General features: G+C 45.1%; 3 protein-coding genes across 3 annotated transcripts; 2 read left to right on the forward strand and 1 right to left on the reverse strand.

Moving 5' to 3' along the window:
- Window positions 1-3,752: 3,752 nt before the first annotated feature.
- On the forward strand, window positions 3,753-5,463 carry LOC136996364 (olfactory receptor 6M1-like). The gene is made up of 2 exons (XM_067317291.1): window positions 3,753-4,481; window positions 5,332-5,463. Exons 1-2 carry the CDS (start codon window positions 3,753-3,755, stop codon window positions 5,461-5,463), a joined length of 861 nt encoding a protein of 286 aa, XP_067173392.1.
- A 2,794-nt stretch (window positions 5,464-8,257) lies between these two features.
- Window positions 8,258-9,582, forward strand: LOC136996365 (olfactory receptor 5P76-like). The gene is given in 3 exon segments (XM_067317292.1): window positions 8,258-8,280; window positions 8,962-9,454; window positions 9,457-9,582. Coding segments are annotated over 3 exon segments (642 nt in total).
- A 6,971-nt stretch (window positions 9,583-16,553) lies between these two features.
- LOC136996366 (olfactory receptor 6M1-like) lies at window positions 16,554-17,477 on the reverse strand. Its single transcript, XM_067317293.1, has one exon. It carries the CDS (start codon window positions 17,475-17,477, stop codon window positions 16,554-16,556), a length of 924 nt encoding a protein of 307 aa, XP_067173394.1.
- Between the last annotated feature and the right edge of the window lie 231 nt (window positions 17,478-17,708).

Below are 17,708 nucleotides of genomic sequence, written 5' to 3' on the forward strand. Positions count from 1 at the left end.
GCCACTCCTCCCAGTGCTGTATCATCAGCAAACTTGCTGAGGGTGCACTCCTGAAGCCAAGGGCATGGGACAGAGCTTTGTAAGCTCCTGATACGGTTATCCTCCTCCGGGAAATGGTCTTCTGGTTGGGCAGCAAAGTCTTGTTAGAAGGCCAGTGTCTCTGTAGTTTCCTTCTCCCAAGGGGGACCAGGGAGATGCCATGACTTTCTCTGGGTCAAGCCCCAGCCCCTGCTGCAGAGACACATGGCCTGGAAGACCTTAGAGCCAGCCTCCGGGTACACAGAGCAGCAGGAAATCAAGCTTCCAGCTTCTGCTTGAAAGACAGTTCATGCTCAAAGCTAACAGGCCTGTTTCCAGGAACCATTTGAAGCACAAGGACAGCAGTTGCCTCAGTGATGAAAGCTTCACACTTGCTCTACAGGCAGTGAACAAAATGAAGAAAACCCTAGCTGATCAGTTCAGTACTGAGCTCCACCTCTTGGTCACTTCCTTGGGTGTCACAGGCCCTCCTCCCGCTCCTCACCCACTTCTGTCTACCAAAAGCTCTCCCAACCCTCCTCCACTCTTTCTGTCTCCCCAACAGGTTCCCTAGAGCCCTTTGGACCCCTTGTCCCCCCTGGTTTGGTCCCATGGGGAAGGAGGGGTCCCAGCATCACTTGTGTGCACCCCTGTGCACCCAGAGCTGTTAGCTGCGGTGGCTGGTGCTTCCCCCCACCCAGCAGCACCAGCCCTGACCCCAGGGGATGGCTGTGGTGGTGCCAAATGCTCCCACAACTGGGGTCACATCTGGCACATTGCTCCAGGTGTGGTTGGAGACTGGCCCAGCAGAGACCCTCACCAGGAACAGCTGCTCTCTGTTCAACCTTGCAATTATAGAAGGATGCTGAGTGTGGATAAAATGCCACCCTGACTGGTGTACATGACCACACTCACTAGAGACAGGTGGATATATTTCATAAGGACAATTACTCATAGCACACATTCTTCAGAATTCCTTCACGCAAACCCTTTGCAAGCAAATGCTGTGGTCAAAATGGACCCCAAGATGCAGGAAGACTGGCCAAATGTCTCTGTGCATCAACCCCACACGAGGTGATACATCAGCTGGAAACACAACAACATGGGTAAATGCTTCCTGAAAGACTGGTGAGGAAATTGAGGGGACACTGGGCTACTCCAGCCACTCCTCTGCACCCCCTCGATGTATTGGAAAATGAAGGAATGGGTTGAAACAAGAAGAGATCTAGAGCCCGGCTTACACAGAGACAGGGTCCAATAGCCCCTGGGAACCCTGGAGTTCAGTAACAAGCCTATGGACAGAGGCTTGTGCTCTGCTGGGGCTGTCCACACTGAGCACAGAGAAGGTGGACTAAGAGCCTGCCTGTACTCAGGGAAAGGGAAAGCCTTGCTCAGTGCCACCACGGATGAGATTGCTCTCACTGAACTTTAGGGAAACAATTCAGAGGTCAGAACAGAGGTGCCTAGTCCTAACCTAGATGCATTAAGATGGTAAGAGAGGTCTGCATTATGTTGGCAGTTATAACTCTGAACCCTCAGGTTCACACTTCCTTTTGGAGGGGTAGAAGATAGTCAGGTGGCCCTTAGGAACCAATGTCTCACTGCTGAAGAGCTCCCAGAGGTCTGCAATGAAGATGCCTAGATGTCACTCTGTCACTCCAGCCTCCCTCTGCCCTTAGAGAGGAGGAATCTGTTCCTCTCCTCTCCTTTAGAAATCCATTTTGTGAAAAGTTGAATCATGTCCTAAACTCCACTGACTAACCTAAGGCAACCTAAGGTGTCTACCTCTTGAACATTTAAAATCTATCCTTTCGATGTCCAACATTAGAAAGACAAGGCAGGGAGTGTGACAGTAGCTCCACAGAAGCTGCTTTCACAAATTACATTTCTTGATAGCACTTTTAAAGATTTGGTGTTTCTCTCTCTTAGGCTGCCTCACAAAATGGATCTACAGTTCTGCAGGGATTAGGTCACCTGGGTACCAGCTATCATTTTAATTAATGTCCTGTCACCCTCTCAGACCGACTCTGCTGAGGAGCATCTCAGGAAAGCACAGGGGGCCATGATTCTTCAGGGAATACCAAAGGACTTTGGGTGGTTTTACTTGAAAGGAAAAAAAAATCAGAGCTTACTTCTGTCTGGCAGCACAGTGCATCAGAACAAACGGCATTAGCAGCTGACTCAAAGAGGCTCTACAAGAACCTTGAAATGAGACATGCCAGATGATTGTTCTCTCAAGGTTGTGGGAGGAGAGGGAAGGAGATGATGGTCTGCAGAAATTCTGCTGGCCTTCTATTTCCCCTTGATAGTGTTTCCTGCACATAGATTAATGTAAGTAACTGCTTTGCTGCATTTCACCTCATTTTTCTTTGATTCTTATTGTTGTTGTTGTTGAGTTCCTAGACTGCCTGCCTGCCTGCCTGTGACTGTCCCCCTTTGCCTGTGATATTTCTCAGGCAATGAGACCTTGCTGATCAGTCTGCGTCTATGTGCCTGGGTCTCTGCCCCTTCCTCTGCTTTAACTTGTCAGCCAGGTCCAGCTAAGCTGCACAGAGTAGTACTTTTCTCTCTTTTGGGCCTATACAAGTTCTGTGAGCAAAAGTGGCAGGATGGAAAGGAGGTGGTCTGCATAGGTAGGAGTAGACTGTCCTGAGAGGATTGCATTGAGAATTCGTTGTCTTCAAGACCTCAGATAATGAATTCAGGATCAACTCCATACCAAACCAAGTTTAATTTTTCCAGTGTTCACAGAAAAAAAAAAAAAAAGGAGTGCCTGTTAGTTTATTATCCTCGGATTTTCTTTTTTTTTCTCCCTCCCTTATATTACCCTTTTTTCATTTTTATTTTTCCTTCTGATGGCCAGAAAGTTTTATCAAAACCGTTTCTCAGCAAAAAGATTGCTGTGACTGAAGAAAAATCTCTTTATAAATCTTGGATGGAAAGACAGTTTTAATCATAGCATGTTTGTCTTATTTCTTTTGGGCTTTTTTTCCCCCCTGAAAACAAAAACATTCCCAGGGAATAAAACTTCCCTCTTATCTAACTCTCCCATTCACCTTTATTTCCCATATGCCTCCTCCTTTGTCACCATTCTTCTTCTTCCTTCTTTCCATTCCTTACCTAAAATCAAAAGGTTAATGTCAGTCTGAAGAGATGTTTTATCTTTCTCCAGGATGCATTTTATCTTATCCAAAAATACAGGTTTAAGATAGGCTAGAGAAAGAATGACTGAGAAATGTCTATTTTTTTCTCCATTGGCTATAAAAGGACACTTGAGTGAGGAGCTCAAATGCACAAACTTACATGTTGTTAATAGTGGATTCCTACTCTAACCTAGAAACTAAGTTTGTTGTTACTGTTTGAAATGGTGTCTCCTTACTCTATGGTGTTTCTCCGTGCCTCTCCTCTCTTCTCTGTTTTCCTTACAGACTTTTTGTGAGTAACCGCATGCATCTCTTTTATTATACTTTTACATTTCTCTACCTGTCTCCACTTCCTCTAACCTTATGAGGAATCGTTTCCTCCACTCACTGTCTTCTCTTACTCACTGCAGCTCAGTTGCAGATATGTGGAACCATACGACTGTCACAGAGTTCCTTCTCTTGGGCTTCCCCTCCCTCCACCATCAGGAGTACCTAATAGCAATCACTTTCCTGGCTTCCTACCTCGTGATCTTAGTTGGAAACCTGCTGATCATTGCCCTCATTCTTTCTGACCGAGACCTCCACAGACCCATGTACTTTTTCCTCTGCAACCTCTCCTCTTTGGAGATCTTCATCGCTACATGCATCATACCCAAAACAGTAGCAAGCTTGTTGATGGGCAACAAAGCCATCTCCTACCCAACTTGCTTAACTCAGTTGTATTTCTTCACCTTCTTGGGTGTCAACGAGTTTGTCCTTCTTGCTGTCATGTCCTACGACCGTTATGTGGCCATATGCTACCCTCTTCAGTACCCCATGCTCATGAACAGCCAGTTTTGTGTTCAGCTCCTGTTGGGGTCATGGACTGCAGGCTTCCTGGCCACCATTGTCCCCACTATCCTAGTTGTCAGGCTGCCCTTCTGCAATGACAATCATATTGACCACTTCTTCTGTGAAGGCGTGCTTTTGATCAAGCTGTCCTGTGCAGACACACGGACTGTGGAGCTGATAAATTTCATGAACTCTTTCATCATCATCTTTGGCTCACTGGTCATGACAGCAATGTCCTACCTATACATCATTAACACCATCCTTAGGTTGCCCTCAGCTTCATCGCGGAACAAGGCATTTTCGACATGCTCCTCTCACTTCACCTTTGTCATCCTGGCCTATGGTAGCTGCATCTTCCAGTATGTGCGGCCTTCAAGTCACCACACTTCCTATTACAAAATGGTGGCCCTGATCAACACAGTGGTAACTCCTCTGATGAGCCCCTTTATTTTCAGCCTGAGGAACGAGCAGATGAAGAAGGTTCTCAAGGTGGGCTTGAAGAGAAGTGTGATAATCTCCAGAAAATGTTTTTCCATCTGAGAAGAGATTTTGTAAGTAAGTGGAGGGAAAAGGGAGGGGGATGGTACAAATGATTAGGATTCTTTGCTGAAATTCCATCTTTCTTTCTTAGCAGTGTGAAGTTTCATGAAATCACACCAGTTTCTCTCCTGAAACATATCACCATAATAAGACCCAAACGTTAGATAGGAATGCCTTTCAAAAGGTCTAAAAGTGCTTTACAAACCCTGATGAATACCCTGGTGATGGTGTTTTCTAAGAGTGGAAACTGAGACAGAAAGCAACAAGCTGAGGAGTTCCTCCTTCCTTGGCACACCAAAGTCTCAAGATGGTTCACCTTCCTCCAGTTTGGATGCAGCTTCTCCTTGTCACACAATCTGGTTTGCCTGCTTATTTTGGTGGCAGAGCTTTGTTGAACCTCTTTGCCTTTAGAAAGAGACAGAAAACAGGTGGAACAAAAAAAAGAGAACAATAATGGCTTTATTTCTCTGCTAAGTGGCACTTACTTCTCCCCATTAACCTCCTGGTTGGGACAAGACATAGAGAAAATAAAGTCTAAATTACCCACCTAACATCAGCTCTCTTTTAAGCTGCAACAAAATCCAGAATATTGGTCAGTAATTTAATTGTTGAATAACAATGCAATTATTCTCAGATCAAGCTTAATAAAATAAATGCCCAGTGCTTATGATACAATACTGTTAGAGCCAATACTTCATCTGATAGAAGAGATTCACGCAGTGGAATTAGTTTGTCCACAAACAAACATTTGTAACTTTAACGCCCTAAGCTGAGTGCATTGCCTGCCCTCCTTTGATAGTGGGGAAGAATCAGCAGTCTAGAGGATTATATCATCTCCTCTTACGCTAGTTGTCCATCATACTTCAGAGGAACTATACTGAGCATAGAACTGGAAGCTCAGCTTTTTCATAGGAAATGCCAGGTGCACTGAACCACACGCTGGGCAATGTGTTATAATTTGTGCAAGTGAGGGAGTTTACATCAGTGAGTTCTGTCCTCTGCAGCCCCAAGGATTAGATCTAGACCTTAAGTTCTCTCCAACCCCTTCACCAAACAAAACCAAAGAAAAAAAAAAACCTTCTTCTCTAATCCTTGTCATGGTATTGCCATTTTGTAATTTTCGTGGATTCATTTTCACTCACGATTTGCAAGAGAAATATGTTGTTCAGGAATGAGAATCAAAACCAGTATTTGTTTATTCATTTAAAAAAAAATATGACATTATCATTCTATTTGAGAGACTCTAAATAGCTATCCACCTCCCTGACACCTGATCTGGATGAATAGTCAATTTTTTTATTATTATTAGTAGTAGTAGGTAAACTGAAAATGAAATAAGTAAATAAAAAAAAAAAGGTGGACTTTGAGGACTTTGCTAAATGAACACAGAAACATTCTTGTCCACTGCAAACACTTTCTTAGATCTAAAATGTTATGTTCCTTCTGAAAGTACTGACAACAGAAGTTGCATTCACCCCAGCCAGCGAGAGGGTGGCTCTGAAGCTCTTGTGTTGCCTACTCCTGTAAAGGCATCAGTACCATGCTCCATGAATGTGACAGGAGAAAGTAAGTGCCCAAAGTAAGTTTCTAAGATCTGCATGAGAGAACGTAGGCCAGAAATCATTTGTATTCCATTACTTTCTTTCCGGAAGACTCTGCCCATGCTGCCATCCAACAGAGTAGGTCTTCTTTCTGTGCAAAACTTTCAAACATTTTCGCTTCCTTCTAACAGAAATATGATGATATTCCTCTTTAGTTTCATCCTAAATTATAAACCAGCTCAAGTGAGATAAATAATTTTCTACAGCTGCCTATTCCTGTTCCCAAGTATAAAGGGAGACCAAATGATTAACACAAACTAAGACAGCTCAACTCCACAAGTGCGAAGGCCACCCTACCAGACTTCTGCTAAGTCACTGTTTTCACAGAGGGACTCCCTATGATCTTTTGATAATGCACCCTACAAGCTTGGGAAGAGAGTTTCCCCTGTGTCAGTATGATTCCAGCCCCCCCCCAGTTTGTTGTGTGATAAGCACAAAAGAACAATCTACGGATAAGCAGCTTGTAGCTGCATGGGTGCCCTCTTCCCTTTCTGCTCCCTGGAAGACATGGACCTGGCTGCATATTTCAAGCACTACGCAAGTTCAAGACGGAAGTGTCTTCTGGAAAAGGAACGAAGGGGTGGAAAGGGAATGGTCATGAAGGGACAACTGTTGAAAGAGGAAGATAGAATTAAAATTTTCAAAACTACCTCTTCATGCCATGATAGCTACTTCTTTAATCCCGTAAACATTACTACACATCAGGCACTGATTTTTTTTTGCCATAATTGTGAATATAATTCATGTACCTGCTTCCCAGCTATCCTAAACACAGGAGTTGTTCCAAAGCTATATTAGAACAGGAAAGTATTAAAACTCAGTTTGTTCTTTCTCAGATCAGGTGACAACAGTCTGCTCAGTTTTGGAATCTATCTCCTGAATACGTCTACTTCGTGCAGATCACTTAATCATCTCTCTTGGGCTGAAGACGCACATTCAGACAGATGCAGGCATGCATGGTTAAATGCATCTTTTCTGTCATGATATGAAAGATAAAAAAGAGCTGCTTGGGGATGGGATTATCAGTGGCAACCTGAGCATCTTGATTAGAAGAGTGAGGGCTGTGTAAAAGACAGAAAGACCTTTGCTAGGGGTTGGCAGGGTGTTGGGTTTTGGTAAGAGATACACAATGATTAGGGTGCTGTAGAAATTTTTGCTACAAGGAGGTGGAAGGAGGTGGCTGAGAAAGCCCTCTGTCTTTCTCTGGTAGAAGGGGTTCCCAAAATAGTGAATAGGGTACTAACACATCCCATGCCTGGCAGAATTGAAAGGCATGGGAATGCTGCTCAGCAATCACCAGCATAACAAAGTGGATATTCCCAAGGAGAGTCGTAATGCAGATAACTAGAACCAGTGGGAAGAGGAAGGTCTGAAATTCTGGGACATTAGTGCATCCTAGAAGGCTGCTTTTGGTAACAGATGTCCCACCATCCCACATATATTCCATGGGATAGCACTAGATGGCCACTGGAAATGGACATTCATGAAGTTCATTTTAAAAAACACGTTAGTGTTTCTTTGTTAGGCTTAAACATGAGAAACAGATGAAACCAGAATACATCATGTGCTCGTTCAAAACTTTTGTGCTTAACAAAACTCTTAATTTCTCCTACTAGGCACCCTGTGGATTAGAGGCAGTGACAAGCTCATTAGGGTTCCCACAGTCTTACAAACTCCCAGGGAAAAGTCGCCCAGCGTGAAGTGAAATCACAGGACTAAAGTGCCTTGGAGGTTTAATGGGGCTTGCTGAGGGCTGTTAGAGATAGAGCTGCTGCCAGAAGTCCATGTCTTTCAACAAGCACTGATTAGACCAGACCATCAGAGGCACCACTTGCAGGAAGACAAAGGAAAGGGACAGAGGTTCTTCCCTCAAGAAGCACCTTTGATGTGGGGTGCCTCTTCCATTTTTGACACACGTGCACTCACAGAGTTTTAATGCTTTGCTTCAATGCAGTCTACACATCCCTGCAGCCCCAGCCCTGCGTAACTCTCCCCACATCATCCTCCGTCCTCAAGCAGTGCCTCTCAGGGATGAAATATAATCCTTGCAACTTCAATCTTCCTGATATTCCTCAGGCCTAGCCTGCAGGCCCCCTGCAATCTGACCCCATCTGTTGGTACCCAATGTCTTCACAAGGAACCTCATGGTATCCGAAAACTGCTCCGCATCCCCCAGATCCCACTGTTTGAGTGGTGCCTCTCAATCAGAAATCACAAGCCACGCTATGTAACACCTGCCCCTTTTATCCCTGAACTTCCACTCACCACCAGAAGTTTTAGTCTTCGGCTCCTTCTTCTCCCAGCTCATAAAGTGGGCACTTGGGATGCTCTGTAGTGTGTAAAGTTATCTGCACGGGGCTGGTAAATGAAACCAGGGCATGCAAGAAACTGGCAGCCACCTGCTGCAACAGCTAGATAACAGGCTGGATATCCTAGGACATGTAAAATGGCACTAGACAGCTGCTTAAGCAATTGAAGGCTGGTCGGTGGAATTACTCCCCAGCCCTATGAACTGAGTTCATTTCCATGTGAGATCAACTACGCAGCTCATGTGGAGGTACCTGCGCAAGAACACCCACAGTCAGGTGTCTAGCTCTCTGAACTGAATCTTCTCTGAAGCATCTTCCTTAGGATGATTTGCATCCCATTGGAAAATCAACTTATTCTCTTCATTGATGGCCAGGCTACATCAAGCCGTGGCTGTCTGCACTTAAAATATCTCAGTTTAGCCAAGGCAGAATCTCTTCCCCCTGACTGGGGACAGAACCATTTCTGCTCATGGCTACATGACACAGTTCTATTTCCTGGGCTGTTTTGCTGCTACTGAGTGTGACCTGCTGGCCACCATGTCCCTGTGATCGGTACTTGGCCATATGCCAACCCCTGCTCTGTGCAAGCCTCATGAACTGGAAGGTGTGTCTCCAGCTGGCGTCGGGGTCTGGGCTAGCCCGATCACTAATGTCTACAGCAGTGATGTGGTTATTTTCTCAGTTACAGTTCTGTGGCCCCAGTGCCACTGATCACTTCTTCTGTGGTTTTACCCCTTTGCTAGCGCTCTCCTGCAGTGACACCACAGTGCCTACACTGGTTACTTTCATAATCTGCTTTCTGGATGTAGTCTTCCCTTTGCTATTCACTCTGGCATCCTGTGTCTGCACCAGAGCTGCTATCCTGAGGATCCCCACCAGCGTGAGGAGGCAGAAGGCTTTCTCCGCCTGCTCCTCTCACCTCACCGTGGTCACTGTTTTCCACGGGACCCTCACCATTGTCTATATGATGCCCAGAACAGCTCTGCTGAGACAGCTCAATAAAATGCTGTCCCGTTTTTCTACACCATCCTCACACCCGTGGTCAGTCCACTCATCTACAGCCTGCAGAACAGGGAGATGAAGGGGACTCTTGGAAAGGCACTCAGGAAAACTGTGGCCTCCACACAGAGCTCATACTAGTTGTGATCCACCAGGAATGAACTGACCTAGCATGGCAGACTTGGAAATGCATGTTCTGTGTATCAGGTGTAGCTTTCAAAGTGTAGCATATGGAGAAGTTTGTGGAATGGGAAGGGGGAGAAGGGAATCAATGTCTTAGGGGAATATAGGCCTGGTGTAGAAGAGTGCAAAGAATATCCCTGGCTGTCTTCTTTCTTTAAAATAAACCCCATTATCATGCTGGAAGCAGGAGCTCTTGAAATGTCTTAGCTTTCTTTTTCTATGAAGAGCATAAAGGAATTTCAGCCGTAATGTGAACTCCTTCCAGGGTCAAGCATTGACGTATTTTCCTGTCTGTGGGCTCCTGAGATGGTAGCCCTGTCTCTCAGCTGTACATATTCCCAGAGGAGAGGTCTGTATTGTTAGTTACTGTTCCGTTCAGCGAAGATCGCCAGTGCAACAGAGTTGACTGCACCCATGCATGCACCTCCTATGGGTCAGGATGGCCTCAGGTACGCCGAACATGGATGTGGGCAGGGGTCACAGAGCTGGGGCCTAGTGAAGAGGTCTGCTAGGGACTGAGGCAAGAGGGGGACAACGGAAGCAGAAACGGGAAATGTGCAGGCATCTGAAAGGGCTTCCAGTGCTCACATGTGGCCAACAGCACTGCTGCCTGGGGTTGAGGCCATCAGTGAAAGCCTGGCTGTGAGTCAGCCCATCCTGAGGCTGGTGCCTAACACAAGCCCCATGCAGCACCTCACTCCTTCCACGGTCTGACCAGGGAGCCTGGGCCATCAGAGCAAGCGGAGAAGGCTCCTGGATTGGCCTGTTGCCCTGCTGAGATGAGCCTATCCCTAAAGCCTCCCTCCTGTGCGTGCCTAGAGCATGTCCCTCACGCAGCTTTCGGCACCTGGGCTGGCCTTCTGAGGAGATATAGCTCTTATCTGTGGAGACACAAGCATATAAGAAGTATATCAACAGAAGCTGATTGCGATTTGGTCACCAGAGGCAGGGCCTGACTTCATCTTCCTCTGAGCCTTTGTTCTCAGCCAGCCTCCCACCACCCTGCGTTCCCACCTCATCTCTTTTGCCAGGTCAGTCCTCATGTGTGTTGTACGTGCTCTGAAGTGGGAGAAACCTTACTCTGAAGTGGCTGTTTTCCCTCCCATTGCCCAACAAGGTTGAGGCATGGAATTCCTCTGTGCGTCCTAGATATGGCTTCTCCATATTGACAGTGATAAGTGGGCAACTGAATCAAGCCTTTCCACTGGACGTGTCTACATTTGGGAAGATGAATCCCATCCCTCCTTTTCTCTGAGGTTTCTTGCAGAGGGGAATTGTGAAAGGCGATCTCATAGTCTGAGCCCCTCTAAAAAGTTGTAGGTCCTTCTGCAGAGGAAAGGTACATTTTCTGGGTCTTATTTTCCCAGTACTTTAAGCAGAAACCATACTGCCCCCTTCTTCCCTTTGCATCATTTCCTACACACACACACACACACACACACACACACGCACGCACGCACACTTTAATTACTCATTTGCTTCCCACTGGCTAACACAGATCTTATGAAGGGAGCCTTCATATTCTCTTCTTTTCCTATCCCTAATCCTTTCTCCTTGCTTTACTCCCACAGTTCATGCTTACCACGGCCTCTGAAGATCTCCTCAGTCTTTCTTTGCTTTTCCTCATCTGAATTCATAGATGAAAGCCTGCATTTTTTTTTCTTTTTAGTAACTGAACCAATACCATCCTGCTGCAGTGGGAGATGAAAAGATGAGGGTGTTGATAATACAGAAAGCTTCTCTAAGAGTCAGGTGCCATACCCCGAGGGATGAGTATGGCATAAGTGTAGAGTGACAGAAATCAATCATGAAATTCTGCATACCCTGAATTTCCTCCAGCATATAACTATAACCAATGTGTAGATTCTCTGGGTGGCATTCATCTACCTTAACTTCAGATATTTGAATGTTGATCTCTAAGTCTTAACACAGTGATACTGGCTCTGTTACACACTTAAGACCAACATTTGCAGAGGATAGTTCAGCCTCCAAGAACTGATGTGTTGGATGCCCTGGAAGTGGTTTCATCATTCCAAGATTCCTTTTTCTCCCCACAATAACTTGCTATGGGGATTGAAAGTGGGGACTTTGAGCAGCAGTATGAGATGGGCTCTCAAGCAGAAACATAGTGAGCTCTTGACACACTCTGACTCCCCGACAACGGGAGTGATGGATCACACAGAGCCCACTCAGGACAGTGATGGGCTTGGCTTGAGTGTCCTTGGGTGGGTGCTATCTTCCTTTCAGAGAGAAAGAATGAGTACCAGCAGGTACAGTGCAAGCTTCTCCCTGATCAACGATGAAATATGTGAGCACTGACATTCCTGTATGAAGCAACCATTCCCCATTTCCTGAAGAACTGGACTTCAGTCACCTCCTGCATCCCAGGGTGAGCTGAGCCTGGGAGCAAGATGCTCTTTTTAATGATGTACACAGGTTGCTGGGGGATGACAAAGAGAGGGAAGTCTGGAAAATACTGTGGTTGAAAGTGGTAGGAGAGAGAAAAGAACTTGAGATATGACAGTGATCAAGGTGATAGCTAGGGGGAAAAAGTGTGAGCCACATAGCTTGCTTTTCTTTGAGGGGGGTGTTGGACCCAATGACCTCCAAAATAAGAAACCTATTTCCTTGAGTATCCTCAAATTTAATCTATGTTCACAAGTGAGTCCCCTGCAATTCACTTCAACCAACTTTTATGATCCAAATCTCAGATGGTCTCAGATGGAGACTTCCCTGGTAGTCAAAATCAGCCACAGCAGAGAACAGCAGATGCTCTTCTAAGATGGGCTCCTAAAACAGGCAGGATGAGTCCCCCTGTGGCGATGTGAAGATGCTGGTCGCCTGTCATTAACGTGGGAGGGAGCTGAGGTGACTGAGGTGAAGCTGAGGTAACTTTGACACAAGAAGCTCTATGACTTGATAGGTGTAGGTGTTCAGAAGGGCACAGGTTTCCTCTACATGATATGCACATGCCCAGGGCATCTGGAATACCACTGGATGCCTGCAAGAGGTACCATCCAACGGAGCTTCCTTTCTTAGCCTGCCTTCACACTCTGAGAGTCATTTCTAGAGGGATACACCTCACCTTAAGCTAATGGGCTAGGTGAGCTCACATGACTTGTAGCCAACAGTAGCTGTTTCTCTTCACTGACTACAAAGGAAGCTCAGGGAGAGACAGCTCTATGGTAGCCATCCCAAGTTAGGTAAGGGAGTGCTCCTAGCTCTGTTTTTCTTGGTCCAGAGAGCTCCTTGAGTCTTCTGTAGAATCATTCCACCTTGACTTGTTCCACACAAGGTGGAAGCGGAAGTCTAGACAAACTCCTTCTTCCCCTTTCCCCTAGCATCAGGGCAGAAATTCATCTAGTCTCTCCCTTTGATCAAACAAACAGACACAGTTACTGAGGCATGAAAAAAAAAAAAAAGAAAAAAAGGAAAATTATTCCTGCCTTCTCAACTTACACCCTAGATCATCACCTCTTTCCCCAATAGCATGATCTCTTGTGAGATCCCCAAAAGCTCCAGGCAAGAGCACTTGCCAGAAGGTAAGCCATCCAACGGCAGAACATACAAAGCCAAGGAAGTTTTACTGCTGATAAGGATTTGGAGATCCAAAAAGCAGGGAAAAGCTCTGTGGAGGGGAAGTTGTAAAATAATTTAGAAGAATGGCTTGAAAAGAGGTCACAGACAGCAGTTGTTCTGGCTTGGAGGGCAGGTGAAGGAAGAGGACTGAGATCTCTTCCCTCTAGAAGGCACTGACTCAGGCTGGGAACATGAGGCTACTGAATGGCTCTAGGGCCTGCTCAATGGACCTCAAGACTTTCATTCTTTGTGGAGCACCAGTGCATGGCACATAGAAGATTCCATTATAGTCAATGGAGGTCAACTACTTAAATATAGGCACCTTTGAAGCACCTAAGAAGATGTAATCACATGGTTCTGAGCCAGAAGTGTCTTCTGTCTTTCCTTCCATCCCCATGTAGACATCTAAGATATTCTAGAATATTAAAAAATGGCAGTACATGCCCATGCTTCATCATCTAACCATTTCCCTACATTCGTTCAGCAAAATTGCTCTGCAAACTGCAGGGACACTGTTGGCCAGATCACTACTGAATTTAATGGGAGCTCAGACCGCTTGCATTGCAGACACTTCAACTTGGCTGTCTGGAGCTGAATCCCATTGCTGCAGTGCAACTGTTCATATCAGTGTTGCTGTCTGCTGCCCCTTCATAGTCAGGGGAAAAAGAATGGCATCTGCAGAAGATGATGAATCCAGGCAGTTTAGACAGTGTCTTAGCAATGGAAGGCTCTCCATTTAGCAAAGCATACCTCTCTCCACTTGACTCTAGAGTGACCATGGTTTAGATGAGAAGGGTAAAATAAGTATAATGGAATCTGATCCAGATGTTAATTGCTTGGGTTTTTCGAGGAACATTTCAGGAAAAAAAAAACACCTCATTTTATTTACTGTTTGTATCTAGCAAAACTAATAGCTATCAACAAATCATGCAGCCTGACATTACCCATTCATTCTGAAAGACCGGATTTTATCATGGCTACTGGCATCTCCTGGATTGCCTGATGAACTTTATTTCCACCTGTATTCTTAACATTTTAATGACAGATTTATGACTACTTCCTTTACTCTAGCAAGGCAAAGTGTGTAAGAGGCAGTCTTTTTGTTTATGAGGCCAAGTCTTAGAGAAATCAATGCTACTTAAACATGGAAAATTGCCTCTTCCTGCACCTCAGACAAGATAGACATGAAAATCTTTTCACTTTATTTTCCGCTTTTTCATATAACTAATTTAAACAGTTTCAAGCCTGAACTGGTCATCCAGTCTCTCTGCAATCAGTGGAGAGGGATAGAGCTACTGGGGCACGAGTCATGCTGTTCCTAGGGTCAGGATCCCTCTGAGATTCCACCTCCCTGGGGCTTCTGCAGAGCACCTTAGGCTGTATGGCTGTCTATTAGGTGACTGAAGTAAGATGAGTGCACCAATTGATACCGAAAGCAACATTCTTCAGTGTTAATGCACCATGAAGTACAAAGCATCTGCTCATTACGGGTGCACGGCGACAGAGCTAAAGTTAAGGCAAGGAACAAAGAATGAGATAACTGAAGAGAAGAAGAAAACATCAAGAGAAGCAAGGTGGAATAATGCATAGATGGTAGTAATAAGTAGGAGTTTGCAGTGACTGAAAATAAAGGTCTTCACAGGTTGATTTTACCAGACCATCTCTCAACAAAAACAGCAAAAATCAGTAAAACGAGACCTTTGGGGAATTGTGAGCTCTTGGAAAAACCTGATCATTTTCAAGGACAGAAATTGCTAGGAACCTTTTTATTTTGCCAGAAGGGCTGAACACACACAAAAAAGAAAAAGATCAATGAAGTAACTGACTCTGATTTTGTTTCAACAGACTTTTTGTCCTCAGCAACTTTGTGTTTCATGTGGGACACCTCATTTCAAGCATGCTGTGTTTGAACACTGGAATCTCCCAAGTAATAATACAGTTATGACACTAAAGATACAATATGAGCACTTAATAAATAATGATGCAGCATTCTGAGGAAACCATAGCCTTTATTTTCAATGACAACACAGACATTTGGAGAAATGTAATAATGAATCATCTCTTTGAAATCATACATTCCTCTTTCAGTTAAAGCTTTCCCAAGAGGTTTGGAAAAAAAAAAAAAGGTGGGAGGAGGGCAAGAGGGTTGTTAATTACCTTATCTCTCTCTATATATATAAAAATTGCAAAAATACTTTAATATATAAAGCCCAACCAATCTGTTTCTTCTAATGCTACAAGGTACTGTGAAGGCAGATTATTCTACTTTGTTTTTTAAACTCACCAATCACGTGCACGCTTAAGAAAGCCTAATCCACAGCTACTTTCACAGAGACAATTCATAGAGCTCACATCATAAACCAAATCATAACATTTAACTGATGGGAAAAAAGGGGGGGGGGGAAAGCCACTTTAGGAGGGGGTCAAATCTAATAGATTTAGGCAACTTCATGATGCTTCCATGTTGTTGATGTGTTTCACTTCATGCTTCTCCCCAGGGTCCCCTAGCTTGCACCTTCTCTGGAGTGAGCCAATTAGTTCCCTTCATGGGAAAATCAGGGGGCAGACAAGAAGATGCCAGAATTCACACTCTGCACACAGAATGGATGCAAACCAGTCAGCATCACTCGATCAGGAACTCTGATTCAGCCCCTGGAAGACGTCACAAAAGCAGCAGTGTAGCCTAAGACACACCTGATGTGTGCAGGAGACTCAGCCAGGCTGAGTCTACAGTCCACAGACAGAATTCACCACTTCCAAAGGCCAGGTCAACATACCTATCCCATGCCATGCTGAATGGCTGTGTGGAAATATCTTTCCTTCCACTCACTCTAGCGATAGCTCATGGTAAGCTCAAATACATATATATATCCATTGCAGTCACTAAAGTCAGGTGAGATGAATCCAAAACACCCCAGTTCTTTAGAGAACTGGATTCAGTTGTCCACACGCAGGTGTCTTCTGCTATTTGAGATGCCCTAAGGAGCCCAAGACATCTTGGCAGTTGTGACAAGGGGCCTTTGGGACACTTGTCCCTTTCTAGAAGGGCTGCTGGAGGTCAGCTAGGATGTTCTGTGGCATCTCAAATGGCACTAGCCCCACGTGACTCTGGCTGCATTTAGTCCCTTACCAGTACAGAGAATGGAGCTGAGAGAATGCTTCACCTCATCCTCACATAGATACCACCTGGCCGCTTACCTGAATCATACTCTAAGCACCACTGAATCTCATCCAAGGAGTCTCATCTAAGCTGGCTAGTTTATCCCTGTGAACAGAAAGGTCCCGCTCAGATTTTTCAAGACTAAGTACCAGCCATGATGATGCTCATGGCTTTCCTGCCCTCTTAGTCATCACCAGGCCTTTATGCAAAGCATTTTCAAGGCCTCTTTCATTTGCTCATTCCTTAGGCTAAATATGAATGGGTTTACAAGAGGCGCCACAATACTGGAGACAGCAGGGAGTCTTTTGTTGAGATGCACAGAGGTCATGTGGGAAGGCCTGGCATAGACAAAGATGGAGATGCCAAAACCCAAGGAAACAACAGTGAAATGAGAAGCACAAGTTGCAAATGCTTTCTGCCTGCCCTGTGCTGATGGCATCCGGAATATGGCAGAATTAATGTAGGCATAGGAGAGTACAGTCAGTGCCAAAGAGCTAAGGAGCAGGACCCAGAACACCATAAAATCAATCCACTCAATAAGCTGGATGTCAGCACAAGCAAGGTGTAATAATGGTGCACTGTCACAGAAGTAGTGGTCGATTACATTGGCACCACAGTATGGCAGCCGGGCTGCCAGAACCAGAGACGACAGAATCATGACAAAGGCACCTGCCCAGCAGCCCAAAACAAGTGTACTGCATACCTTGCTTGTCATGATGCTGGGATGCCTTAGTAGGTTGCATACAGCCACATATGTGTCGTAGGACGTGACAGCAAAGAGGATGGACTCAGTTGTGCCCATGAGGAAAGAGAAGAAGAGCTGGCTAAAGCAGCCATCAAAGGAAATGGTTTTCTTCTCTGACAGGAAGTTTGCCAGCATTTTAGGAACCACAGAGGAAGTCATGGAGATCTCTCTGAAAGACAGATAACTGAGGAAGTAATACATGGGAGAATGGAGATGGCCATCAGTGTATACCAGGACAATGATAAGAGTGTTTCCCAAGACAGTCACTAAATAAATAAGCAGGAACACAACCAAGAGGAGGATCTCCACCTCATGGACGTTAGGAAATCCCGCTAAGATGAACTCTGTCACAGATGTGCCATTCTCCATCTCTGTGCAGTCTCCGTCATGGGAAAGAACACCAGAGTAATGTAGAGTTTTGAATATTTTCTCAGATGACATCTAGTAAGTTTTGGACATCCTGATTTTAAAGAGAAGTTAAGTCCCGACACATAGCTATTCAGGGTCGAATTCATCCCACCTAACTTGGATATCTGCAATAGAAATGTTTCTTTCTGAGTTAGTCAGCCAGTACCATTTTTTTGATGCTGCCTAGCCCTC

Source organism: Apteryx mantelli, unplaced genomic scaffold, assembly GCF_036417845.1.
Source record: "Apteryx mantelli isolate bAptMan1 unplaced genomic scaffold, bAptMan1.hap1 HAP1_SCAFFOLD_34, whole genome shotgun sequence".
NCBI classification, from domain to species: Eukaryota; Metazoa; Chordata; class Aves; order Apterygiformes; family Apterygidae; genus Apteryx; species Apteryx mantelli.